This window comes from Symphalangus syndactylus, chromosome 14 (genome assembly GCF_028878055.3).
Source record: "Symphalangus syndactylus isolate Jambi chromosome 14, NHGRI_mSymSyn1-v2.1_pri, whole genome shotgun sequence".
Lineage (NCBI taxonomy): Eukaryota > Metazoa > Chordata > Mammalia > Primates > Hylobatidae > Symphalangus > Symphalangus syndactylus.
This window is the reverse complement of record NC_072436.2, coordinates 115,316,628-115,336,732: the sequence shown is the minus strand read 5'-3', so window position 1 is coordinate 115,336,732 and position 20,105 is coordinate 115,316,628. Positions and strand designations below refer to the sequence as shown.

At 50.9% G+C, this 20,105-nt stretch overlaps 2 protein-coding genes across 11 annotated transcripts in view; one reads left to right on the top strand and one right to left on the bottom strand.

Moving 5' to 3' along the window:
- SLX4 (SLX4 structure-specific endonuclease subunit) overlaps nt 1-17,321 on the bottom strand; it is a 30,467-nt gene extending 13,146 nt beyond the window's left edge. For 2 of the 6 annotated variants that reach the window (XM_063618268.1, XM_063618269.1), the window contains exons 1-10: nt 17,254-17,321; nt 14,133-15,269; nt 12,178-12,402; nt 7,807-7,996; nt 6,668-6,880; nt 3,489-3,685; nt 3,074-3,387; nt 1,833-2,073; nt 1,285-1,373; nt 129-275 (exon numbers count right to left, since the gene is read on the bottom strand). In XM_063618268.1, coding sequence (XP_063474338.1) covers nt 129-275; nt 1,285-1,373; nt 1,833-2,073; nt 3,074-3,387; nt 3,489-3,685; nt 6,668-6,880; nt 7,807-7,996; nt 12,178-12,402; nt 14,133-14,667 — 2,151 coding nt within the window. In that variant the 5' untranslated portion in view covers nt 14,668-15,269; nt 17,254-17,321. The other 4 variants (XM_055242417.2, XM_055242416.2, XM_055242418.2 and 1 more) reach the window with 4 other exon arrangements.
- The window catches only part of DNASE1 (deoxyribonuclease 1), a 55,387-nt gene continuing 52,550 nt past the window's right edge, over nt 17,269-20,105 (top strand). For 4 of the 5 annotated variants that reach the window (XR_010115816.1, XM_063618320.1, XM_063618319.1 and 1 more), the window contains exon 1: nt 17,269-17,478. Coding sequence is in view for 3 of the 5 variants with exons in the window: in XM_063618320.1 (XP_063474390.1) it covers nt 17,303-17,478 (176 nt within the window). In the remaining 2 variants the exon portion in view is untranslated. Of the gene's footprint in view, nt 19,268-20,105 lie in introns of all 5 variants that reach the window. The other variant, XM_055242437.2, reaches the window with a different exon arrangement.

Genomic DNA, 20,105 nt, shown 5'->3' with positions numbered 1-20,105 from the left:
GCAGGAAGTGAGGGAGACTGGGGGTGTGTGGAAAGGGCACCTGAAACATGGGGAGGCCTGGTTGGAGAAAGGCAGGAGAAGACAGGGAGAGAGAGGAAAGGAGGGCACACAGCAGCCTGCGTACTTACATACTGGATGAGGAGTGGGCATCGGGCATAAAGCACGAACTTGTGGGCATAAAGCACCTCTCCGCTGTCCGTCTGGAACTGGATGTCACTCAGGTGTGGGTTATTGACCATGGCGCCAAAGTCAGCAACCAGCAGCCCGAGGGAGAGCTGAAGCGGGAGGAGAGGAAGAGCTGTCACCTCCCCACCCCTGCTCCGCTACCTGGGCAGTGAGAAGCTCCCCACATGGAGGTGGCGCTAGGGTGGGCCGGGAGCCAGGACCTGCGTTCTCCTTTCCTCTCCAAAACCCTTCCCACGATGGGCTCAACCTCTGAGTGACCCTAAGACCCTGAGTAGCACAGAAGAGCAAAGCACTAGCTTGTTCCTCTGGCTCTTGACAGTGGGTTCCCAGCGCCCGTGGAGAGGCCAGACGTGGGGCTAGATGTGAACTCACAGCACTGGCAACTCCCGCACTGAGTGGGCCAGGCTGCAGGATACCTGGGCTTTGAGGAGGTGCACCCATCCCCTGTGACAGACAAGCACCCTGAGTCCAAGCAGCTTGGGGACCTGGCCAACAGGACAGCCGGGTCCAGTCTGTGATGATGTCCCTAGGCTGGCCTTGGCATGAAGTGCTTGGTTGACACTGACATACAAATGGGAGGAGGTCCACTCTAGGGAAAAGCCAGTTCCCACCCCGGTTCTTCCCCAGACAGCGCACTGACAGGGAGGCCAGGCCAGGCTGCTCAGCTGTGCTCTGGAGCCCAGCCCAGGACCCGCACAGAGGGGAGGGAGAGCAAGCCCTTGGTGAGCTTGCAACTACTGAGGAACGAGCAGAGCGTGCCTGGATGGGGCAGCCATGCTGAGAAACTGTGGTCCCTCTACACTCCTGGGACCCGGGACAGGGCAGGCTCTGGGGCCTCAACCCCGAGGTGCCCCAAGGAGTCACAGACAGAAAAGGCAGAAGCCTCGTGGCAGAGCCCCCAGAGGGGCGGTGGGGCGGCTGTGGGTCCGTGGCTCTGCTCATGGAAGACAGGATGTGGCAGCCTTCTGGAAAGCAGAGGTCTTGAGAGGCCACTGCACTTGCGTTGGGGGCCAGAGGCCAGCGCTGAGCCAACCCCACCACACATGTGGCAAGCGGGATGGCCGGGACCACAGAGCGCGGGCCAGAGCCAGTCCTTACCGAGGTGCTGCCGCCCCTGTCCGGGTGCTTGTCCTGCGACGGCACCACAAACCCAGTCAAAGGAAGGCCGCCGGGCACCACGTCCAACCCTGAGTGGAGGATTCACAGGTTAAAGGAATGTCACAGCTCAGCCACGTCCACCACCAAGAAGACAGCGTTGACCACAGTCTGAGGCAGCCCCTGCAGTGCCTCAGAAGGCGCTTGCTATCCGAGGACACCTTCATGCAAAGCAAACCCGCACACCCTGTCTCACCACCACCCCACCAGGGAGATAAGAGAACAGCAAAACAGACTGTTCACCCAGAGGATTCCCTCGCTATGGGCAGACAGCTCTGTCTTTGGTTAAAGTGGAAGGAAAATCATGACAGAGTTGTCTACGCCACATTGACCTTTGAGAAAAAATGAAAGCGTCCAGAGGCTGTGTGTTCTCCCACCAGGTCAGAGCTGCCATCACAGTGGCACAAGAGCCAGTCCATGGCAGCCTCAGCCGCGGGGAGGGGAGGCCCAGGAGGGCAGGGCTGGCCCTAGAGTCCCACCCAGCATCTCACCTGCAGTCCCTTCCGAGCCAGCCAGGCCCCCACTGCCAGGCCACGGGCTGGCGCTCAGTCCCTCCCTCGCCAGGTCCACGAGGTCCTGCAGGGCCTGGTGCTCTCTCTGACTGGCCGAAGGCGACGGCCCCCTGGAGCCACAGCCTGCAGTGGGGGTGCTGTGGAGAGCGGGTGACCTTCGCTCGCCCGGCTCTGAGTGCTCAGGTGGCACCAGTGGCAGCACAGGCTCCTGCATGAGGCCCTGAAAGAAGCCAGTAAGCAGAGTGACCATGTGGTTATTGTCATTGACGCACACATTGCAGAAGCCATCACATGTGGTATGCACGGCTGGACCTAAAACTACAGAGCAGGATGTGGGCTGTGGGGACGGACCGTCCCCAGGGCTCCAGCCACAGACTGGAACAGTCCTGGGATGCTTTTCCCCAGCACTCATGTCAACATGCTCCTCCTCCGTCACAGCTAAGGCCAGGCCTGTGGCATCTGTTTGCACAAAGGCTTGTCAGAGGCCAGGGGAGCCCAGGCCTGCCACCCTCCTGAAGTCCTCCAAGCCGCCTCAGGCAGGTGCGTACCGACTCCAGGGCTACTTGCTGCAGGACGGTCTGGAGTGTGTGTTTCGAATGCAGGTGTCCGGGCTCCGTCTGAGGCATTTCGCCAGCTGCCCTGGGACTCTTGCTTTTTTGTTTTGTTTTGTTTTGTTTTGTTTAAGACAGAGTCTCGCTTTGTTGCCTGGGCTGGAGTGTAATGGCACGATCTCGGCTCACTGCAAATTCCGCCTCCCAGTTCAAGTGATTCTTCTGCCTCAGTCTCCCAAGTAACTGGGATTACAGGTGTGTGCCACCACGTCCGGCTAATTTTTGTATTCTTAGTAGAGATGGGGTTTCACCATATTAGCCAGGCTGGTCTTGAACTCCTGACCTCGTGATCCGCCCACCTCAGCCTCCCAAAGTGCTGGGATTACAGGCGTGAGCCACTGCACCCGGCCAGGACTCTGCATTTGCAGCAAACTCCAGGAACACACTCTGGTGGACACCAAGGGTCCTCCCTGATCCTACCCAGAGTACCATGTAGTTGCTGGACAGAGAAGAAAGCTGCAGCCACCAAGTGCCCCTCTGGCCTCCTCCCGCCCCTGCCTTTCCTTCCTGGACTTTCCATCACCTGGCTGTGGGTACCCAGTGTTGCAGTTCTGGGACCGCCAGCCTCCCCCAAAAGCCTATCCCATGTGCCTGAGGGGAGGGACTCACCTGGGCAGGCCGCTGGGGCACGAGAGGAGGGACCAGCCTGGCCGTGTAGAAGGCCTCCATGGCCCAGGCCCCAGTCAGTGCGCTGCCCTCCCACAGAAAGCTCTGCTTGCGTTCAGGTGGAGGACACTGGCCCGCTCTTTCCCACCCTTCCTTTAAAATCCTGCTGGCAGGAAGTGGTGGCGTGCTAGATAATTCCACTTCCTCAGAAAGGAGCAGAGCCACACGGTCCTCTATCTGTCGGCCTGTGGTTTCAGAGTCCTGGACTAACAACAATGGGGGGGACACCGGGGGTTTCTTCTTGCGACTTTTCTTCTCTAGAGAGAAACAAAAGCGACACCATCAACGGTGGAGTCGGTCCACTCACCCGGGACCTGCTGGTGGTCTCTCCCAGGGTCACTGTTCTGGCCACACAAACCTGCTTTTGGTCTCATCCTCTCAGAAAAGGCACTTTCCAGCCTGAACGCTGGCACGGCCACACATGGCTCCATCTCCGACCGGGACAGAGCCACGGCCACCAGCAGGTCCTCGGACGGTGCCTCGTCTACCTTCCGCCTCTTCCGTGGCTCCTTCTTGCTGGTGGGTCCTCTCCGTTTCAGACCTCCACTGTGATCACTGAAGATAGAAAATAGCCAAAGAGAAAAGTTACTGGGGCTAGAGGAGTGCACGCTTCTCAGGTTGGTCACACTGGCCTGGAGAGGGCTGGGCCTGAGAGAAAAGTGACGGATGTGGACCTGCCAGGCAGATGCGTCCCCCACTTCCACTGCCTTGTGTGAACTCATTCAATCCCAGGCCAAAAGTTCAACATGGCCCAGGCACAGGAGGGTCTGGGTTCCTTCACGTGCTGCTGTCCAGCAGGCTCATGGCAGACGTACGGAGCCATCTGTGGTACCTGCACATCCTCATGTGGCCAAGCCCATCCAATGGAGTCAACAATCGATGGCTCTGAGCAGGCTCCCTGGACTCCTACCACCTTCACCCATCAATACTTCCGATGCTCCTTGCACGGTCCTGGCCACACCGGCAGAAAGGGATCCCTTCCCTCCTGCAAGGGCTCCACGGCAGCGCCTCTGCCCATGGCCAGAAGGAAGGGCTTCCCACCTTAGGCTGCCAATGGTCAACATTATACCAGCCGCCCCGGGACTCTGCACTTTCAACGGGCAGCAGCTCATTTGGTTTGGAGGAAATGAACAGGAGTTTCTGGCTGGAGAGAACCTAGGCTGCCTGGGTGACTCCCAACAAGCTGGGCAAGAAGGAGGAGGGCAGAGGTGACAAAGGAACTTAGCACAAACCGGGCCCACCTTCCCTGCAATGCAGCCACGCCTCTGGCTTTTGCAAAAGCTCGTGCTCTCCACGGTGCCAGGGATGGCTCAAGTTCACCTTCCCAGGAACATGGATAACCACAGCCTCCCAGAGGGAAAGGAGCTGCCTGGGCAGCCTGGGACCCTGCCTCTGTGAAGGGAACACAGACTCTGTCCCCTCCTCACTCCCCAGCAGGCCAGGTTTGGGCTGTGGGGAAAGAGTATGAGGCACTCTGGCCGGGGCATGCGTTCTGATGACCACAGGCTTGGCCTTTGGGGAGGGAGGGGTTCAAAGACCCCATGAGGGCACCCAGCTCCTATAGTTTTCTACTCTAACAACCTTCTAAAGGGATCCACATACATCTAGTTTCAGTACTTGGAGGTATTCTAAAGGCAGACATACTTTATCTGCGCAGGTGCTTTTGGTGTGGTCCTGCCAAGAAAGAAGCAATGGCTTAGATGACGTCTATTCTACGGCCTCAAGGCTTGCACCCCTGCCATGCTGGTGTGGAGGTGCTAAATATAGATGGGCTCCCCCGCCAAGAGAATCCCCTCTGCCCTCTGCCATCTCAGCCCCGACCCAGCCCGTCTGGCCATGACCTGTGTGCAAAGCAGTGGGCGGGACAAACAGCCATCGCCTTTGGCCTTCCCTTTGCTCCTGGCAGCGGTCTCAAACCTGGAGGAGTCAAAGGTCCAAGTTGCCTTTGTTCACCATGAACCTGGTGTCAGCTCTAGCGTCCTCAGCAGCAGGGCAGCGTGGAGCAGGGCCAGCCCTCTGGCACTTGTGTGGCTGTGGTTTGCATGCTGAGGACTTGTTTCCTGGCTGTGAGCAAGGCAACTCATTTTAACTTTTAAGCATTAATTCATGCAAGATTTTTAAAAAATAGGGTCCTACACTTCTGTTTCACCACCTTTGTTGTTGTTTTTGTTTGTTTGTTTTATGAAGACAGGTTCTTGCCCTGGAGTGTAGTGGTGTAATCACAGCTCATTGCAACCTTGGCCTCCCAGGCTCAAGTGATCCTTCCGCCTCAGCCTCCCAAGTAGCTGGGACTACAGGTGTGCAGCACCACAGCCAGCTAATTTTTAACTTTTTTGTAGTGATGGGTCTTGCTATGTAGTCCAGGCTGGTCTTGAACTCCTGGGCTCAAGTGATCCTTCCGCCCTGGCCTCCCAAAGTATTCGGATTACAGGTGTAAGCTATCGTGCCTGGCCAATCACCAACTCTTTGAACTGTGCTGAATAATCTTATGTTAACAGTGTGAAAACTGGACTATGCTGAGGTGGAAACCATGCCGTCCAACAACGAAATGGATGGAGTAAAGTGACTACCAAATTCTTAGGTGTGGTAAAGCAGTAGTCCCCAACCTTTTGGTACCAGGAACTGGTTTCATGGAAGACAATTTTTCCATGGGACAGGAGTGGGGGGAATGGTTTCAGCATCAAAGCATTCCACCTCAGATCATCAGGCTTTCGATTCTCATAAGGAGAGCTCATTCCATGCATGCACGGCTCACAATAGGGTTTGTGTTCCTGTGAGTCTAATGCCACCACTGATCTGACAGGAGGCGGAGCTCAGGCAGTAAAGCTTGCCTGCCCGCTGCTCACATCCTGCTGTGTGGCCAGGTTCCTCACAGGCCACAGACCGGTACTGGTCCGAGGCCGGGGGGTTGGGGACCCTTGCATTAGAGGGTACCGACTGTGGGATCATGGGATTGAAAACTCAGGAAGGACCTTGAGGAAAACAGTGCGATGATCATTTCTGCACCCACCTAAAGGGGCAGGTCCAGAGCCTTCCAGAATGCAGATTCTGTCCCCTCCTCACCCTTTTCTAGACTGTGCCCGATTTCCACCCTAAGTGTTTCATTTCCAGAATCAAAGAGGGCTCTTTTTAACTCCAACACCATAAAAAGCTTTTTTTTTTTTTTTTTTTTTTTGAGACAGGGTCTCACTCTGTCCAGGCTGGAGTGCAGTGGTGCGATCTTGGCTCACTGCAACCTCTACCTTCTGGGTTCAAGTGATTCTCCTGCCTCAGCCTCCCAAGTAGCTGGGACTACAGGCATGCGCCACCATGCCCAGCTGATTTTTGTATTTTTAGTAGAGACGAGATTTTACCATATTGGCCAGGCTGGTATCGAACTCCTGACCTCAGGTGATCTGCTCACCTCGGCCTCCCAAAGTGCTGTGATTACAGGTGTGAACTACTGTGCCCAGCCCATAAAAAGCTTTTTTAAATAGAAAAAGCCCTGAGTGCACACAGCATTATTTGGCTTGGTTTTCTTCCTTTTTGTCGTCTTACCTGGACACCAGCGGGCTGCTGCTCCCCTCCTGCTGTGCTGTCTGCAGCCGCACAGCCTGCAGCAGGAGCTGGGGGCCAACCTCCATCTTCACAGCACATTGCTTCAAGTGACTGGTTCTGCTCTTTAAGGTAAGAAACGGTTTCCCACAAATCGGGCACTCAGGGATCGGAGGCACGGAAGGTCTTAGTGTCCTTTCAGCTTCATCCAAGCACCTGAAGGAAAATAGTCAATACAGGAGAACCACCCTCCCTGGGAATGTGGATTGGAGCAAATGTGGGTCCAGGTCAACATGGACGTGCTGTGGTCAAAGCAAGTTCCTCAAAGCCAATCCCCTCCACACAGCCTGGCTTCGTCTCCTGGCAGTCAGCCCCTAGACACTACACTTAGGTATCTGTTAGCAAAGTTGGCTAAAGAAAGCAAGGAAAGATTAAATGCAGTTACATGATGACTTAGAAATTCCACTCCTAAGTAGAGACCCCAAAGAACTGAAAGCAGGTACCCAAACAAATACATGAAACCCATGTTCACAGCAGCTCTATCCACAATCCCAAAGGGTAGAAATGCTCCAGATGTCCGCCAGTGGATGAAAGGATAAACCATGGTCATATTCCTCATCTAAGAATGGGAAAAACACAGTCTATCCATACAATGAGATACTGCTCAGCCATACAAAGGAATGAAGCCTGCTTTATGCTACGACATGGATGAACCTCAAAAACAACGTATTAAGGCAAAGAAGGCAGACACAAAAGGACAACTGTGCAATTTCAGAATCGGCAAATCCATCCAGACAGAAAGCTGATTAGTGGTTGTCAGGGGAGAGAAGGGCAATAGGGAGTGGCTGCCAATGGGTGTGGGGATTCTTCTGGGGGTGATGAAAATAATCCAGAAGTGATTGTGGTGACAGTTGCCCAACTGTGTGAATATCCCAAAAGTAGTGATTTGTTCAGTTTAAATGGGTGAACTGTATGTTCTGTGAATTATATCTCAACAAAGTTATTTTTAAAAAGGGGTAGGTTGACAACAAAGCTGAGGTGCTATTGTCACGGTAAGGTGTGGAGATCCACACTCCAGCCCTGGGGTGCCTGGGGATTCTGGTCATGTACATGGGAGAGGCGACGGCCCAAGCTGCCCCCACCTGTTCACATGCTGTTCCCTTCGGGTCACGTTCATGGCTGAGAGGTTCTTTTGACAAATCTGGCAGAAGAACAAACCCTTTTCCTCCAGGCTATCATCATGTGCCGATGCTCCTACCCGTGCAAACTCCTGCTGCAGGGTCAAGGCCACCGCAGCGTCGCTCTCTGGGGCAGGGGGCCCAGGCCCATACACTGTGGAGAAGCACCAAAGATCCGTGAGAATAAACTCCAAAGACAAGCTCACCCTCAGACCTCTGCTCTGTCAGCTCCTGCATACCATGGGGAGCAGGTGGAGCACAAAGAAACCAGAACCCAGCTCCACTCTGCAGGCTGGTGACTCAGGCACTGTCCACTGAGACTGGGCACTAATCAGCGCTCCTGCAACAGCCATCTCCAACTTTAACATGGATATGCATTACCCGGGAAGCTTGTCGACACTCAGATTCAAATTCAAGGGGTCCAGGTGGAGCCTGAGACTCTCTGCATTTCTAGCAGCCCCCAGGCTTGGTGATGCTGGCACCACAGGACCGCTCTGAGTAGTAAGGACCTAAACTTTCCCACTTCTGCTGAAGTTGGCTACGTCGGGCACTGCAGGTTCACAAGGCTCATATTCCAACAAAGCTGGATGTTCTCTTCAAAACTCAACCTTTCCTGCTGACATTTTACTACCCATAATAAAATCAGGGGACAGTGAACCTTTGGCGATTAAAAGGCAACATCTCTTACTTAACATCAAACCCAAGAATGGACTGATTCTGGTCTTGAGATGGCTCCCAGGGTGGCCCATCTGATATTGCTGGAGCAGACCCCTGTCACTCACAAGGGATATGCCTTGAACACCTCATAAATCCCTAAGTTCTTGATGGCTGTGGCCTACCAGTGCCTGCCACCAAGGCCAGCAAAACAGCACACCTTCATTTTGATGCCGTTTTGTTTTGTTTTGAGATGGAGTCTCACACTCTGTCCCCAGGCTGGAGTGCAACGACGCGATCTCAGCTCACTGCAACCTCTGTCTCCCGGGTCCAAGTGATTCTCCTGCCTTACCCTCCTGAGTAGCTGAGATTACAGGTGCCCACGACCACGCCGGGCTAATTTTTAGTACAGACAGGGCTTCACCATGTTGGCCAGGGTGGTCCTGAATTCCTGACCTCAGGTGATCTGCCCACCTTGGCCTCCCCAAAGTGCTGGAATTACAGGCGTGAGCCACTGCGTCCAGCCTAGTTTGGTTTCTTAACAAAGCAATGGTTTATCTCTTTCTGAGCACTTGCTGGGTGTGATGTGAAGATACAGAGAGAACTGAGTCAAATCCTGGGCAGGGGCGGAGCTCACACCAGCTGGGTGCCTCCTCTGCACCTCACATGTGCGTCCAGGACTGATGCCTCGGCAGGACATCAAATCACTGCCTGCTGTGGACCCTGGGGCGGCCTGAGACTTCTCCATGCTACTGTGGTGAAATCTGCAATGCAATGCCAAGATCCTGCATGCTTAGCGGTAGGTCCGCCAATAATGGTTTCTTCCTATTTCTTTTCCTTTTGTATATTTTCATCAGAGATGAGAATCCATGTCGTTTCGAGGATGGAGAACAGGAGCACCTGGCATTATTATGCTTATTGGGCTACTGCCACACCAAGTACACAGCAGCTGTGGGGCACTGCCGCCACCCTGTCTCACCTGGAGCCAATGAGCCTCTAATCTACTCAGAGTGGGGCAACCCAAGGAAGGAGTTAACGATCCCATAAAGAAATAAACAAATCCAGAAAGTGGGAAATCTTATAATACAATTAGCCTAGCCTCTTCAAAAACTCAGTGTCATAGGGCTGGGTGCGGTGGTTCACACCTGTAATCCTAGCACTTTGGGAGGCTGAAGAGGGCAGATCGCCTGAGCTCAGGAGTTCAAGACCAGCCTGGGCAACATGGCGAAACTGCATTTCTACTAAAAATACAAAAAAATTAGCCAGGTGTGGTGGTGGGTGCTTGTAATCCCAGCTACTCAGGAGGCCGAGGCACAAGAATAGCTTGAACCCGGGAGGGAGAGGTTGCAGTGAACCGAGATCGTGCCACTGTACTCTAGCCAAGGCTCTGTCAAAAAAAAAAAAAAAAAAAGTCAGTGTCATGGAAAACAACAGAAAACAGGGGGACTATTCTAGAATCTAGACCTTAGGATACGGCTGAGCTATAGCAATATGCAGTGTGTGAACTTACTGAATCCTTGTTCAGAAAAAAAAGAAACCAGCTACAAAAAATAACCTTGAGACAACTGGGGAAATTTGAATCTGAACTGGATGCCAGGCACTATTATGGAATTAAGTGTGATAATGGTATTGTGGTTATGCAGCAGAATCTAGGGGTGAAGGATCCTAATGTCTATAACTTACCTTCAGATAATATGGAAGAAAAATATGTATGCTTGGCTAGGCACGGTGGCTCACATCTGTAATCCCAGCACTTTGGGAGACTGAGGTGGGCAGATCAAGAGGTCAGGAGTTCGAGAACAGCCTGGCCAGCATGGTGCAACCCCATCTCTACTAAAAATACAAAAATTAGCTAGACGTGCTGGTGCATGCCTGTAGTCCCAGCTACCTGGAAGCTGAGGCAGAATGGCTTGAACCCGGGAGGTGGAGGTTGCAGTGAGCCGAGATCACGCCATTGCACTCCAACGTGGGAGACAGACCAAGACTCCATCTCCAAAAAAAAAAAAAAGAAAGAAAGAAAGAAAAATATGTATATTTATAAAGACATAAACAAATGGCCAAATGTTAACATTTGTTAAATCTAGATTGAGGTATAGAGGATTAGGGGATTCATTGTAATATTATTTTTTTTTTTGAGACAGGGTCTCACTCTGTTGCCCTGGAGTGCAATGATGCAATCACAGCTCACTGCAGCTCAACCTCCTGGGGTCAAGCAATCCTCCTGCCTCAGCCTCCCAAGTAGCTGGGACTACAGTTGTGCATCATCATGCCTAGCTAATTAAAAAAAAATTTTTTTTTGAGTCCAGAGTCTTGCTCTGTTGCTCAGGCTGGAGTGCAGTGGTACGATCTCAGCTCACTGCAAGCTCTGCCTCCCAGGTTCACGCCATTCTCCTGCCTCAGCCTCCCGAGTAGCCGGGACTACAGGCACCTGCCACCATACCTGGCTAATTTTTTGTATTTTTCGTAGAGATGGGGTTTCACTGTGTTAGCCAGGATGGTCTCAATCTCCTGACCCTGTGATCTGCGTACCTCGGCCTCCCAAAGTGCTGGGATTATAGGCGTGAGCCACCACGCCCAGCCCTTAAAATTTTTTTGTAGAGATGGGGTCTCACTATGTTATCCAGGCTGGTCTCGAACTTGTGACCTCAAGCAGTCCTCCTGCCTTGGCCTCCCAAAGTTTTGGGATTATAGGTATGAGCCATCATGCCTGGCTTCATTGTAATTAAAACAACAACAACAAAAAAATCTTTTCTGAAAGGAAAAGTTTTCTGTGAATACTGAGGGTTCTCTTTTTTTTAAGGAAAAAACTGAAAGGGAAAGCTTTCATAATAAAAAGTCATAATTTTTTTAAAAAGGAGGCTGGGCACAGTGGTTCACGCCTGTAATCCCAGCACTTTGGGAGGCCGAGGCGGGTGGATCACGAAGTCAGGAGATCGAGGTCATTCTGGCTAACATAGTGAAACCTCGTCTCTACTAAAAATACAAAAAATTAGCCGGGCGTGGTGGTGGGAGCCTGTAGTCCCAGCTACTCGGGAGGCTGAGGCTGGAGAATGGTGTGAACCTGGGAGACGAAGCTTGCAGTGAGCTGAGATCGTGCCACTGCACTCCAGCCTAGGCAACAGACCAAGACTCCATCTCAAAAAAGAAAAAAAAAAAAAAAAAAAGGAAGAGGGCCAGGCGCAATGGTTCACACCTGTAATCCCAGCACTTTCGGGAGCTGAGGTAGGCAGATCACTTGAGGTCAGGAGTTCGAGACCAGCCTGGTCAATCTGGCGAAACCCTGTCTCTATTAAAAATATAAAAATTGGCCAGGTGTGGTGGCACACGTCTGTAATCCCAGTGGCTGGGGCAAGATAATTGCTTGAACCTGGGAGGCGGAGGTTGCAGTGAGCTGAGATCATGTCACTGCACTGCAGCCTGGGTGACAGAGCAAGGCTCTGTCTCAAAAAAAAAAAAAAAAAAAAAAAAAGAAAGCGATACCTTATCAAAGAAGCTAAATGGGAAAGGACCCCAGAGACTCTTCATTCTCTGGCTAGATCCAGTGAAGTGACAAAGATAAAACATCAAGCAGAGAGCCTATCCACAGAAGAAACTCAACAAATGCTGATTCCTTCCCGCCTCCCTTCCTCAGAGTTATATTAACTTATCTCTGTGTGGACGACAGAAACACGCTCATCATACCATTCCCCGCCATCATCTCCTCTTGAGGATCCTTTGGGACATTTTCTTCCCGTGCAGCCTCGAGGGAGCACTCTTCTGAAGCGTGTCTTAGACGCTCGGGGTCTGCTCTCTTGAACTGCTGCATTCGCTGTAGGACCAATTGTGCTGTGCGGGGTTTGGAGGGACTTGGCACTGCTGTTGTCAAACAGGAAGGAGGAGGCTGGGAGTCGCTGTTGGGCACTTTCTCTGGCAAGGAGGAAAATATTCACAGCCATCTGTTGTAGCTAGAGAAATAAAAGACTTTTCTACCAGATACAGGTTAGACGCAAGTTTCAAGAGTCCTTTATCAACAGTTTAGATTTGACTCACAAATGTGAAGAGGACTCGTTGCTTGTTGATAACCTCTTTGTTTATGGCAATATAGACATAAATATCAATAACAGGAGGGGAATGGTATGTGACTGCTAATGAGCACGGGGTTTATTTTTAGGATGATAAAACTGTTCTAAAGTTAGGTAGTGGCGGTGGTTGGACAACTCTGTGAATATACTAAAAACCACTGAACCATACCCTTTTAAAGGGTGAGTTTTATGGAATATCAATTAGACCCCAATAGCTATTATTAAAGAAATATTAATGACAAAGGTTTATGTCCTAGATCAGTTCTTCTTTAACTTGGGATCCACAGATGGGGATCCATGAACCCCATGAAGTTGTGTGCCAGTTGTGCAGGTGTGTGCATGGATACGTGGTTTGGGGGAACCATGCATAGATTTCATCCGACTGGCAAAGAGCACGAGAGACCAGTAAAGTTGGTGAGGCAACACTGCTGATGCCTTCCAGTAGTCTCTGCGACCTGAGACGCTACCACCACTCTACTGAGAGGTTATTAAGATCAGGAAGTGAGGGCAAGGGAAATTTAGAAACAGAACTCAGGAGCTCAGAGAGCCCATAGTGTATTATATATGCAAGGCTAGTTTTCAGTTTTGCATGAAGAATGTGTACTAGGCATATAGCTCAGTATACCAAGGGCAGCAGGGCAAGAAAACTGCTTTAAACGGTTAAAAAATTATCCAGGCACGGTGGTGGGTGCATGTGGTCCCAGCTACTCGGGAGGCTGAGGCAGGGAGGACTGCTTGAACCTGGGAGGTCAAGGCTGCAGTGAGCTATGATAGCGCCACTGCACTCCAGCCTGGGTGACAGACCAAGATCCTGTCTCTAAAAACTAAGTAAGTAAATAAAATCAATAACAATAACAAATGAAAAGATTAGAAGGTCTTCAGAGAGAGAAAGAAAGAACCTGAAGATTCTCCTGGGACTTGAGCCCACACAGCGCCCTCAGGCAGCCCTCTCAGCAGCCTATCCAAATTGGCTGGCCCAGTCCAACTTACCCACTTTGGAATAAATTCAAGAAAACAAGAGAAGCAGCATTATTGTGTTGTTTGTGTAACTCATGTCAATCATATAACAGAATTTCATTGGAAATTCTGAAAGAGCAGAGGACTCCAAACATAATCATGTGAAAAATTCACAGGGGTTATATTTTTCTTGACCGTTGTTTAAACCAGGAGTCAGCAGGGCACAGTGGCTTACGCCTGTAATCCCAGCACTTTGAGAGGCTGAGGCACGAGGATTGCTTGAGCACAGGAGTTCAAGAACAGCCTGGGCAACATAGTGAGACCTCCAGCTCTAAGCTTTTTTTAAGCTTAAAAATTTAAAAAAAAATAAAAAATAAAAATAACCCAAAAGTTAGCAAACTACGGTCATGTGGCTGGCTGCCTATTTTTGTAAATAAAGTTTTACTGGCATATGGCCATGCCTGTTCATTTACATATTGTCCACGCCTGCTTTCTCACTATGACAGCAGAGTTGAGTAGTTGTGACAGAGTTTGTATGGCCTACAAAGCCAAAATATTTATGATCTGGCCCTTTCCAGGAAGCTTTCCCAGCCCCTGGTGTAAAAGAGTACAAATTACCTCTGGTTTTCTCTCTGGAAAGCTTTGGCAACGGTTCTTGCCAGTTACCCGTCTGGGTGTTTTGTGCTGTTTCCCAGAGCACAGGCTGATCTGGAGCAGAGGCAAGCACACTCCCATCCCCATTCACAGAGAGGGCCGGTTTACTTGCTTGCCATTTGGTTACCCCTTGCTTTTTCGTCTTACAGGCCTGGCTGCCAGATGGAAGTTTCTTCTCTGCAGGGCCTTGAAGGGTTTTGGTCTTGGTAGCAGTTTGTTTGGTCCGTTTCAATTTGCTTCTTATCTGAGTGCCGTCTGAGGCGGCCTTTTGTGTTTTCCTTTCTCCTGACACTTCCTTGATTCCATGTTTTTTCACCCTTTGGAAAAAGCTAGCGCAGAGTTCTTTAAAGTCCTCATCAGACTCATCCATCATCTGACCAGTTTTAAGGCTTTCAGGCTGGTCTTCAGAGGAGCGAGGGTCAATCCCGGGACGTGCAGACAGATGAGAAAGTGAACCCAAGTAGAAGCCTAGCTGAGTCTCATTCACACTCAGTTTCATTAGGGTTCCTCTCTACTTCTCTATTAGATACTTGGAGAGTTTGCACAATTGAACGAAAAGTACTGTTTTCCTCTCTATAATGATTGAAGTATCTTTGTTCAAATTGGGCCTGTGGTTAAACATGTTTAAAGCTTCCCTCTGTTAAAGTACACAACTGGGCCAGGTGTGGTGGCTCACACTTGTAATCCCAGCACTTTTGGAGGACGGCGGGGGGTGGATCACCTGAGGTCAGAAGCTCAAGACCAGCCTGGCCAATACGGTGAAACCTCGTTTCAACTGAAAATACAAAAAATTGGCCAGGCGTGGTAGCAGACGCCTGTAATCCCAGCTACTCGGAAGGCAGAGGCAAGAGAATCCCTTGAACCTGGGAGGCGGAGATTGCAGTGAGCCGAGATCATGCCACTGCACTCTAACCTGGGCAACAAGAGCAAAACTCTCTGTCTCAAAAAATAATAATAATAAATAAATAAAGTTCACAATTGAAAGAGTGTTTTGTTGTCCAATAGATGCCTCTGAGATCGAATACATATGAACCTGGTGCTCAGATAATTCTGCAAGATCTCCACGATGATGAAACATATATGGTTCACTTAATTTCACATCTGTGGAAAACCAAAAGCATGTAAGTGTAATCAGACATTGTCATTTTATGCCAGTTCTTCCAGGGAGGGACAAGGGCATGTGGGATGAGGGAAAAGTCTTCAGAGTAACAATATTGTCAAATACTCAGTCCAGCCTGGTTAACATGGTCTAACCGTCCTATCAGACATCGTGACAGAAGGATCTAGAAACCTGTCAAAGCATGTTCTTCCACAGGTATTCAAATATGTGCATCTTGGGAGAGTGTTTTCTTAACTGAAATTCAGGGAGCAAACCCCATGAAAGGCAGTCACCACAGAAACAGGATGATCCCCAAATCTAGTAAAACTATCACCTACACTGATCTAAGACCCCTGGCTGTTAAAGAGGCTCTTTCTGTAAATACTGCAACATAAGAGACAGAAAGAGAAATTATATTCTCATGAACACTCAGGAGAGAAAAGGTCACTTTTCCTTATCTTCTCAACCCAGCAAGGCTCTCCAAACCTGGATAACTAGAATGTCGCCTCTATGCAAAGGTTGGGCCTTGTGGGCATGGTTATTTACTTTGGCGCACAGCTAAGTGGGGTTCAAAAATCAAAACTGAATGACCCAATGGCAGAAAGTTATTCCTTTCAAATACAATAATGCAATCTCCACTGTCCAAGGAATCTAATTAATCATTTTGTTTTCCAGAGCTGAAAATACTCCTACCTAGAATCTATTTTGTATGGCTGGCTCATTCTCTTCTGTGTCTTCCCCTTAGAGAAGTGTCCTCTAATCCTTTATGGACCCTCTCCATCCCCGTTAATCCCTATCATCGTCCACTGTTTTCGCAGTGGCATCTGTCATAGGTTATAATCATATGAAACAGACAATATCTATGAATGCTTACTGTGTGCCAAGCACTGTTCCAATTGCTTTTCAAGTCAAACTTATTTAATCCTTACAAGAAGCCTATATGGTGGAATCTCTTGTCATCCTCTCTTTACGGCAAGAAAACACGCTCAAACAGAATAAGGAACTGGCTCAAAGCCAGTTCAGGAACAGCTTTCAAAGTGGCAGGGCTGGGATCAAACCTAGGAAGTGTGGTTCCAAACTATCCGCTCTTGTATTTTTATTCATCGGCTTATTATTCGTCCCCCATTAAGCTCAACACTTCAGGAGGGTAGAGATCCATGTATTTTACTTTGCAACCTCTTTGGCTGATCCGGTGCCTGACTTGAAATAAGTGCTCCACAACTACTTGTTGAATTCATGAATTGCAAAGAGTTCGGTATAATGGGAGTACAGAGAAAGGTGTAGGAGAAAAGGCTGCGGGGAGAGGCAAGGATCGGCTCACAAGGGCCTGGAAGGTCAGGCTAGGCAAAGTGAATTTTATCTTGTTGGATGCGGGGAGCGGCTGGAACAAATTCCACCCTCCACAGCTGTGTTGATCTCCGCATCTCTGCTGATATGAACCTCACAACAGTCTATCTCCTCCTATAGGTGCCCAATCAAGATTTACTGAATGACATAACGGATCGTGCAGGTTTCCAGAGGGAAGGGGACTTGTGCGTCCTCGCTTCGTACCTACCGCAGCGCACGGCTCACAGCAGGCGCGGGATGAATGAATGGATCCGTAAGGGGCGGACCCTCCCGCTTCCCCCAACCCGGCGACCTACGAAAAGGGGCTGAGGGGTTCCTCGTCTGGGAAAAGGGCTGCCAAAGACTCTAACGGCTCTAAAGTGAGACGGAGAACCCCGATCCCCGGACTGACCCGGACCGAGGCCACCGTAGGGATCCGGATCCGCCACCCTCCTCCCTCCAGGCGGGCCCCGGCCCCTCTCCACCCGAGCGCGACTCCTGCCTCTCCGTCGGGGCTGCGGGCCTGCCGAGGCCACGGAGCCAGCGAGGGAGACGGGCGACAAAGGTTCCTCTCCTTTAGGAAAGCGAGAATGGCCCGAAATGACAGGACCTCCGCCTCCCGGGTGCAGACTCCTAGCCCCACAGCCCGGCTCCTCCTACCTCCGGCGCCGCCGCGGCACCTTCTTAACGGAGACTCGCGCGCCTGCGCATGCGCCGCCCGCGCCCCCGCGGAGAATTGCCTGCGCGCAGGCGCAGAGCGGGCGCGCGCGGTGGTGCGGCCGCCTCGCTTCCCGTCTTCCTCTGCGGCGCAGGGCGCGGGCCCGTGGCGGCCAGCGCTTCCGGTCGGCAGGGGGCGGGGCCAGGCGGAAGCGGCGCTTGCTTCAGGTGGAGTGTATTAGTTGTTGAGAAAAAGGGCGAGTTTAGGGCACGGTGGCAGCTTTGAGATAAAGTCTGGTTCCTCCCCAGCTCGCTCAGGAAATGTTCGCGGATACAATGGCGGCCCCCTCTGGGCATACCTGCCTGTGGAGCGGACAGTGGACAGGGTGAGGGGGACCGGGAGAGGCACCAAATCTGGCCTGGGGGCCCTGGAAGCTTCTTCTCGGGTGAGGTGGCGTGAGAGTCGAGGCCTGGAGGTCGGGGAGGGTTAGCTACCTGAAGAGGGGATTATACCGCGCTGCAGCGGCCTGCGGCAGATGTCCGAGCTCTTCTGCAGGACTAGCGTGAAGGCAGCCAGGGCCTGAGGGAAAGGTGGCAGAGGTTTGCCACGACTTGGCATTTGTGGGACTTTACACATCGTATTAAGCCTTTGAGCTTCAACTTGGGGTCATCGGGAGCCATTGAAGGTTTTTTGTTTGTTTTTTGAGACGGAGTTTTGCTCTTGTTGCCCAGGCTGGGGTGCAGTGGCGCTATCTTGGCTCACTGCAACCTGTGTCTCCCGGGTTCGAGCGATTCTTGTGCCTCACCTTCCCAAGCAGCTGGGATTACAGGCGCCCGTCACGACGCCCGGCTAATTTTTGTGTTTTTAGTAGAGACTGGGTTTCACTCTGTTGCCCAGGCTGGTCTCCAACTCCTGACCTCAGGTGATCCGCCCGCCTCGGCCTCCCAAAGTGCTGGGATTACAGGCGTGAGCCACCGCTCCCGGCTTTTTTTTTTAAAGTAGAGACGGGCAGCGGGGTGGGGGGTGGGGGGGGGGAAAATCTCATTATGTTGCCCAGGCTGGTCTCGAACCCTGGCCTCAAGAGATCCTCCCGCCTTGGCCTCCCAAAGCGCTGAGATTACAGGCGTGAGCCACCACGCCTGGAGTAAGATTTTGTTTTTAAAGGCCTAATTACAGTGAAAATAGATGAGGCCAGGACCCCCATTAGGAGGCTATTACATAATCTAGATGAAAATGAGAGCGGCTGGAATTAGGAAGTGGAGCGAAAAGAATGGAGAAATATCGAGCATAGTCAAGACCCAATTGTTAACGATTTGCGGGTTTCTGGCCTTAACATCTGAGTAGTGTGCGTCCAGTCACTGAAATAATGAACACAGGAGAAGTGTAAAGGAATCGGTTTGCAGGGCAAACGATATGTTTTTTTAAAAGATAAAATATCATAAAATGCACACTTGAAGTGTACATTCAGTGGTTTTCAGTACGTTCACGGGATTTGCAGCCATCGCCGCTAATTCCAAAACGTTTTAAAACCCCAAATCGAACCTGCCGTACCCATTAGTAGTCACTCCGCAATTCCCCCGACCCCATCCCCTGGCAATCACTAATCGGCTTTCTGTCTCTGTGGTTTTGCGTATTCTGTACATTTTATGTAAATGGAATGATGTGATACTTGGCTTTTTCTGCTGGGCTTTTCTTAAGCATGTTTTCAAGATTTCATCCACGTAGCATGAATCAGTACTTCATGCCTTTTCATGGCTGCATAATCACGTGTTTGGATAGACCATGTTTTGTTTATCCATTTATCAGGTGATGGGCATATGGATGATTTTACTTTTTGGCTGTTAGAAATAATGCTGCTATGAACATTCGTGTTCATAACACAAGTTTTTGTGTTCTAGGAGTGGAATTACTGGGTAAGACTACATTGAATTCTGAATGTTGAGCTTCAAGACCTTCCAAGAGGTTTTCCTTGATGAAGGATTTAGGAGGTGTTTACTTGCTCTTTGGCTTGGAAATGTAAGTTAGTTTGTAATGTGGTTTCCAACTGGATAAAGTAGACAGAACAAGAATGATGAGCAGCTCAGAGGCATGGGTAGGGCAGGGTGTCTTGGGACTTGAATTTATAGAGGAGACTGAGTGACGACATGGAGAGGCCATTGCTGTTGAAATAATTTCTCTTTCCTTCCTTCTCTTCCTTGCTTCGTTTTCGACGAAGTTTGGCTCTTGTTGCCCAGGCTGGAGTGCAGTGGTGTGTGCAACCTCCACCTCCCTGGTTCAAGCGATTCTCCTGCCTCAGTCTCCCGAGTAGCTGGGATTACGGCACCCGCAGCCGCACCTGGCTAATTTTTTTTTTTTTTTTTTTTTTAGACAACATCTCGGTCTGTCGCCCAGGCTGGAATGCAGTGGTGTGATCTCGGCTTACTGCAAGCTCTGCCTCCCAGGTTCACGCCATTCTCTGCCGCAGTCTTCCGAATACCTGGGACTACAGGTGCCCGCCACCACACCTGGCTAATTTTTTGTATTTTTAGTAGAGACGGGTTTCACCATATTAGCCAGGATGCTCGATTTCCTGACTTCGTGATCTGCCCGCCTCGGCCTCCCAGAGTGCTGGGATTACTGGCGTGAGCCACCGCACCCAGCGTCATTTTTTGTATTTTTGGTAGAGACGGGGTGTCACCATGTTGGCCAGGCTGGTCTTGAACTCCTGAGTTCAGGCGATCTTCCTGCCTGGACCTCCCAAAGGGCTGGGATTACTGGTGTGAGCCACCGCGCCTGGCCTGAAATAATTTCTTACTTACATTTCTCAAGAAAAGGAAGCATGCCACCACGTTCAGAGCCACAGGGGAGGCATCAG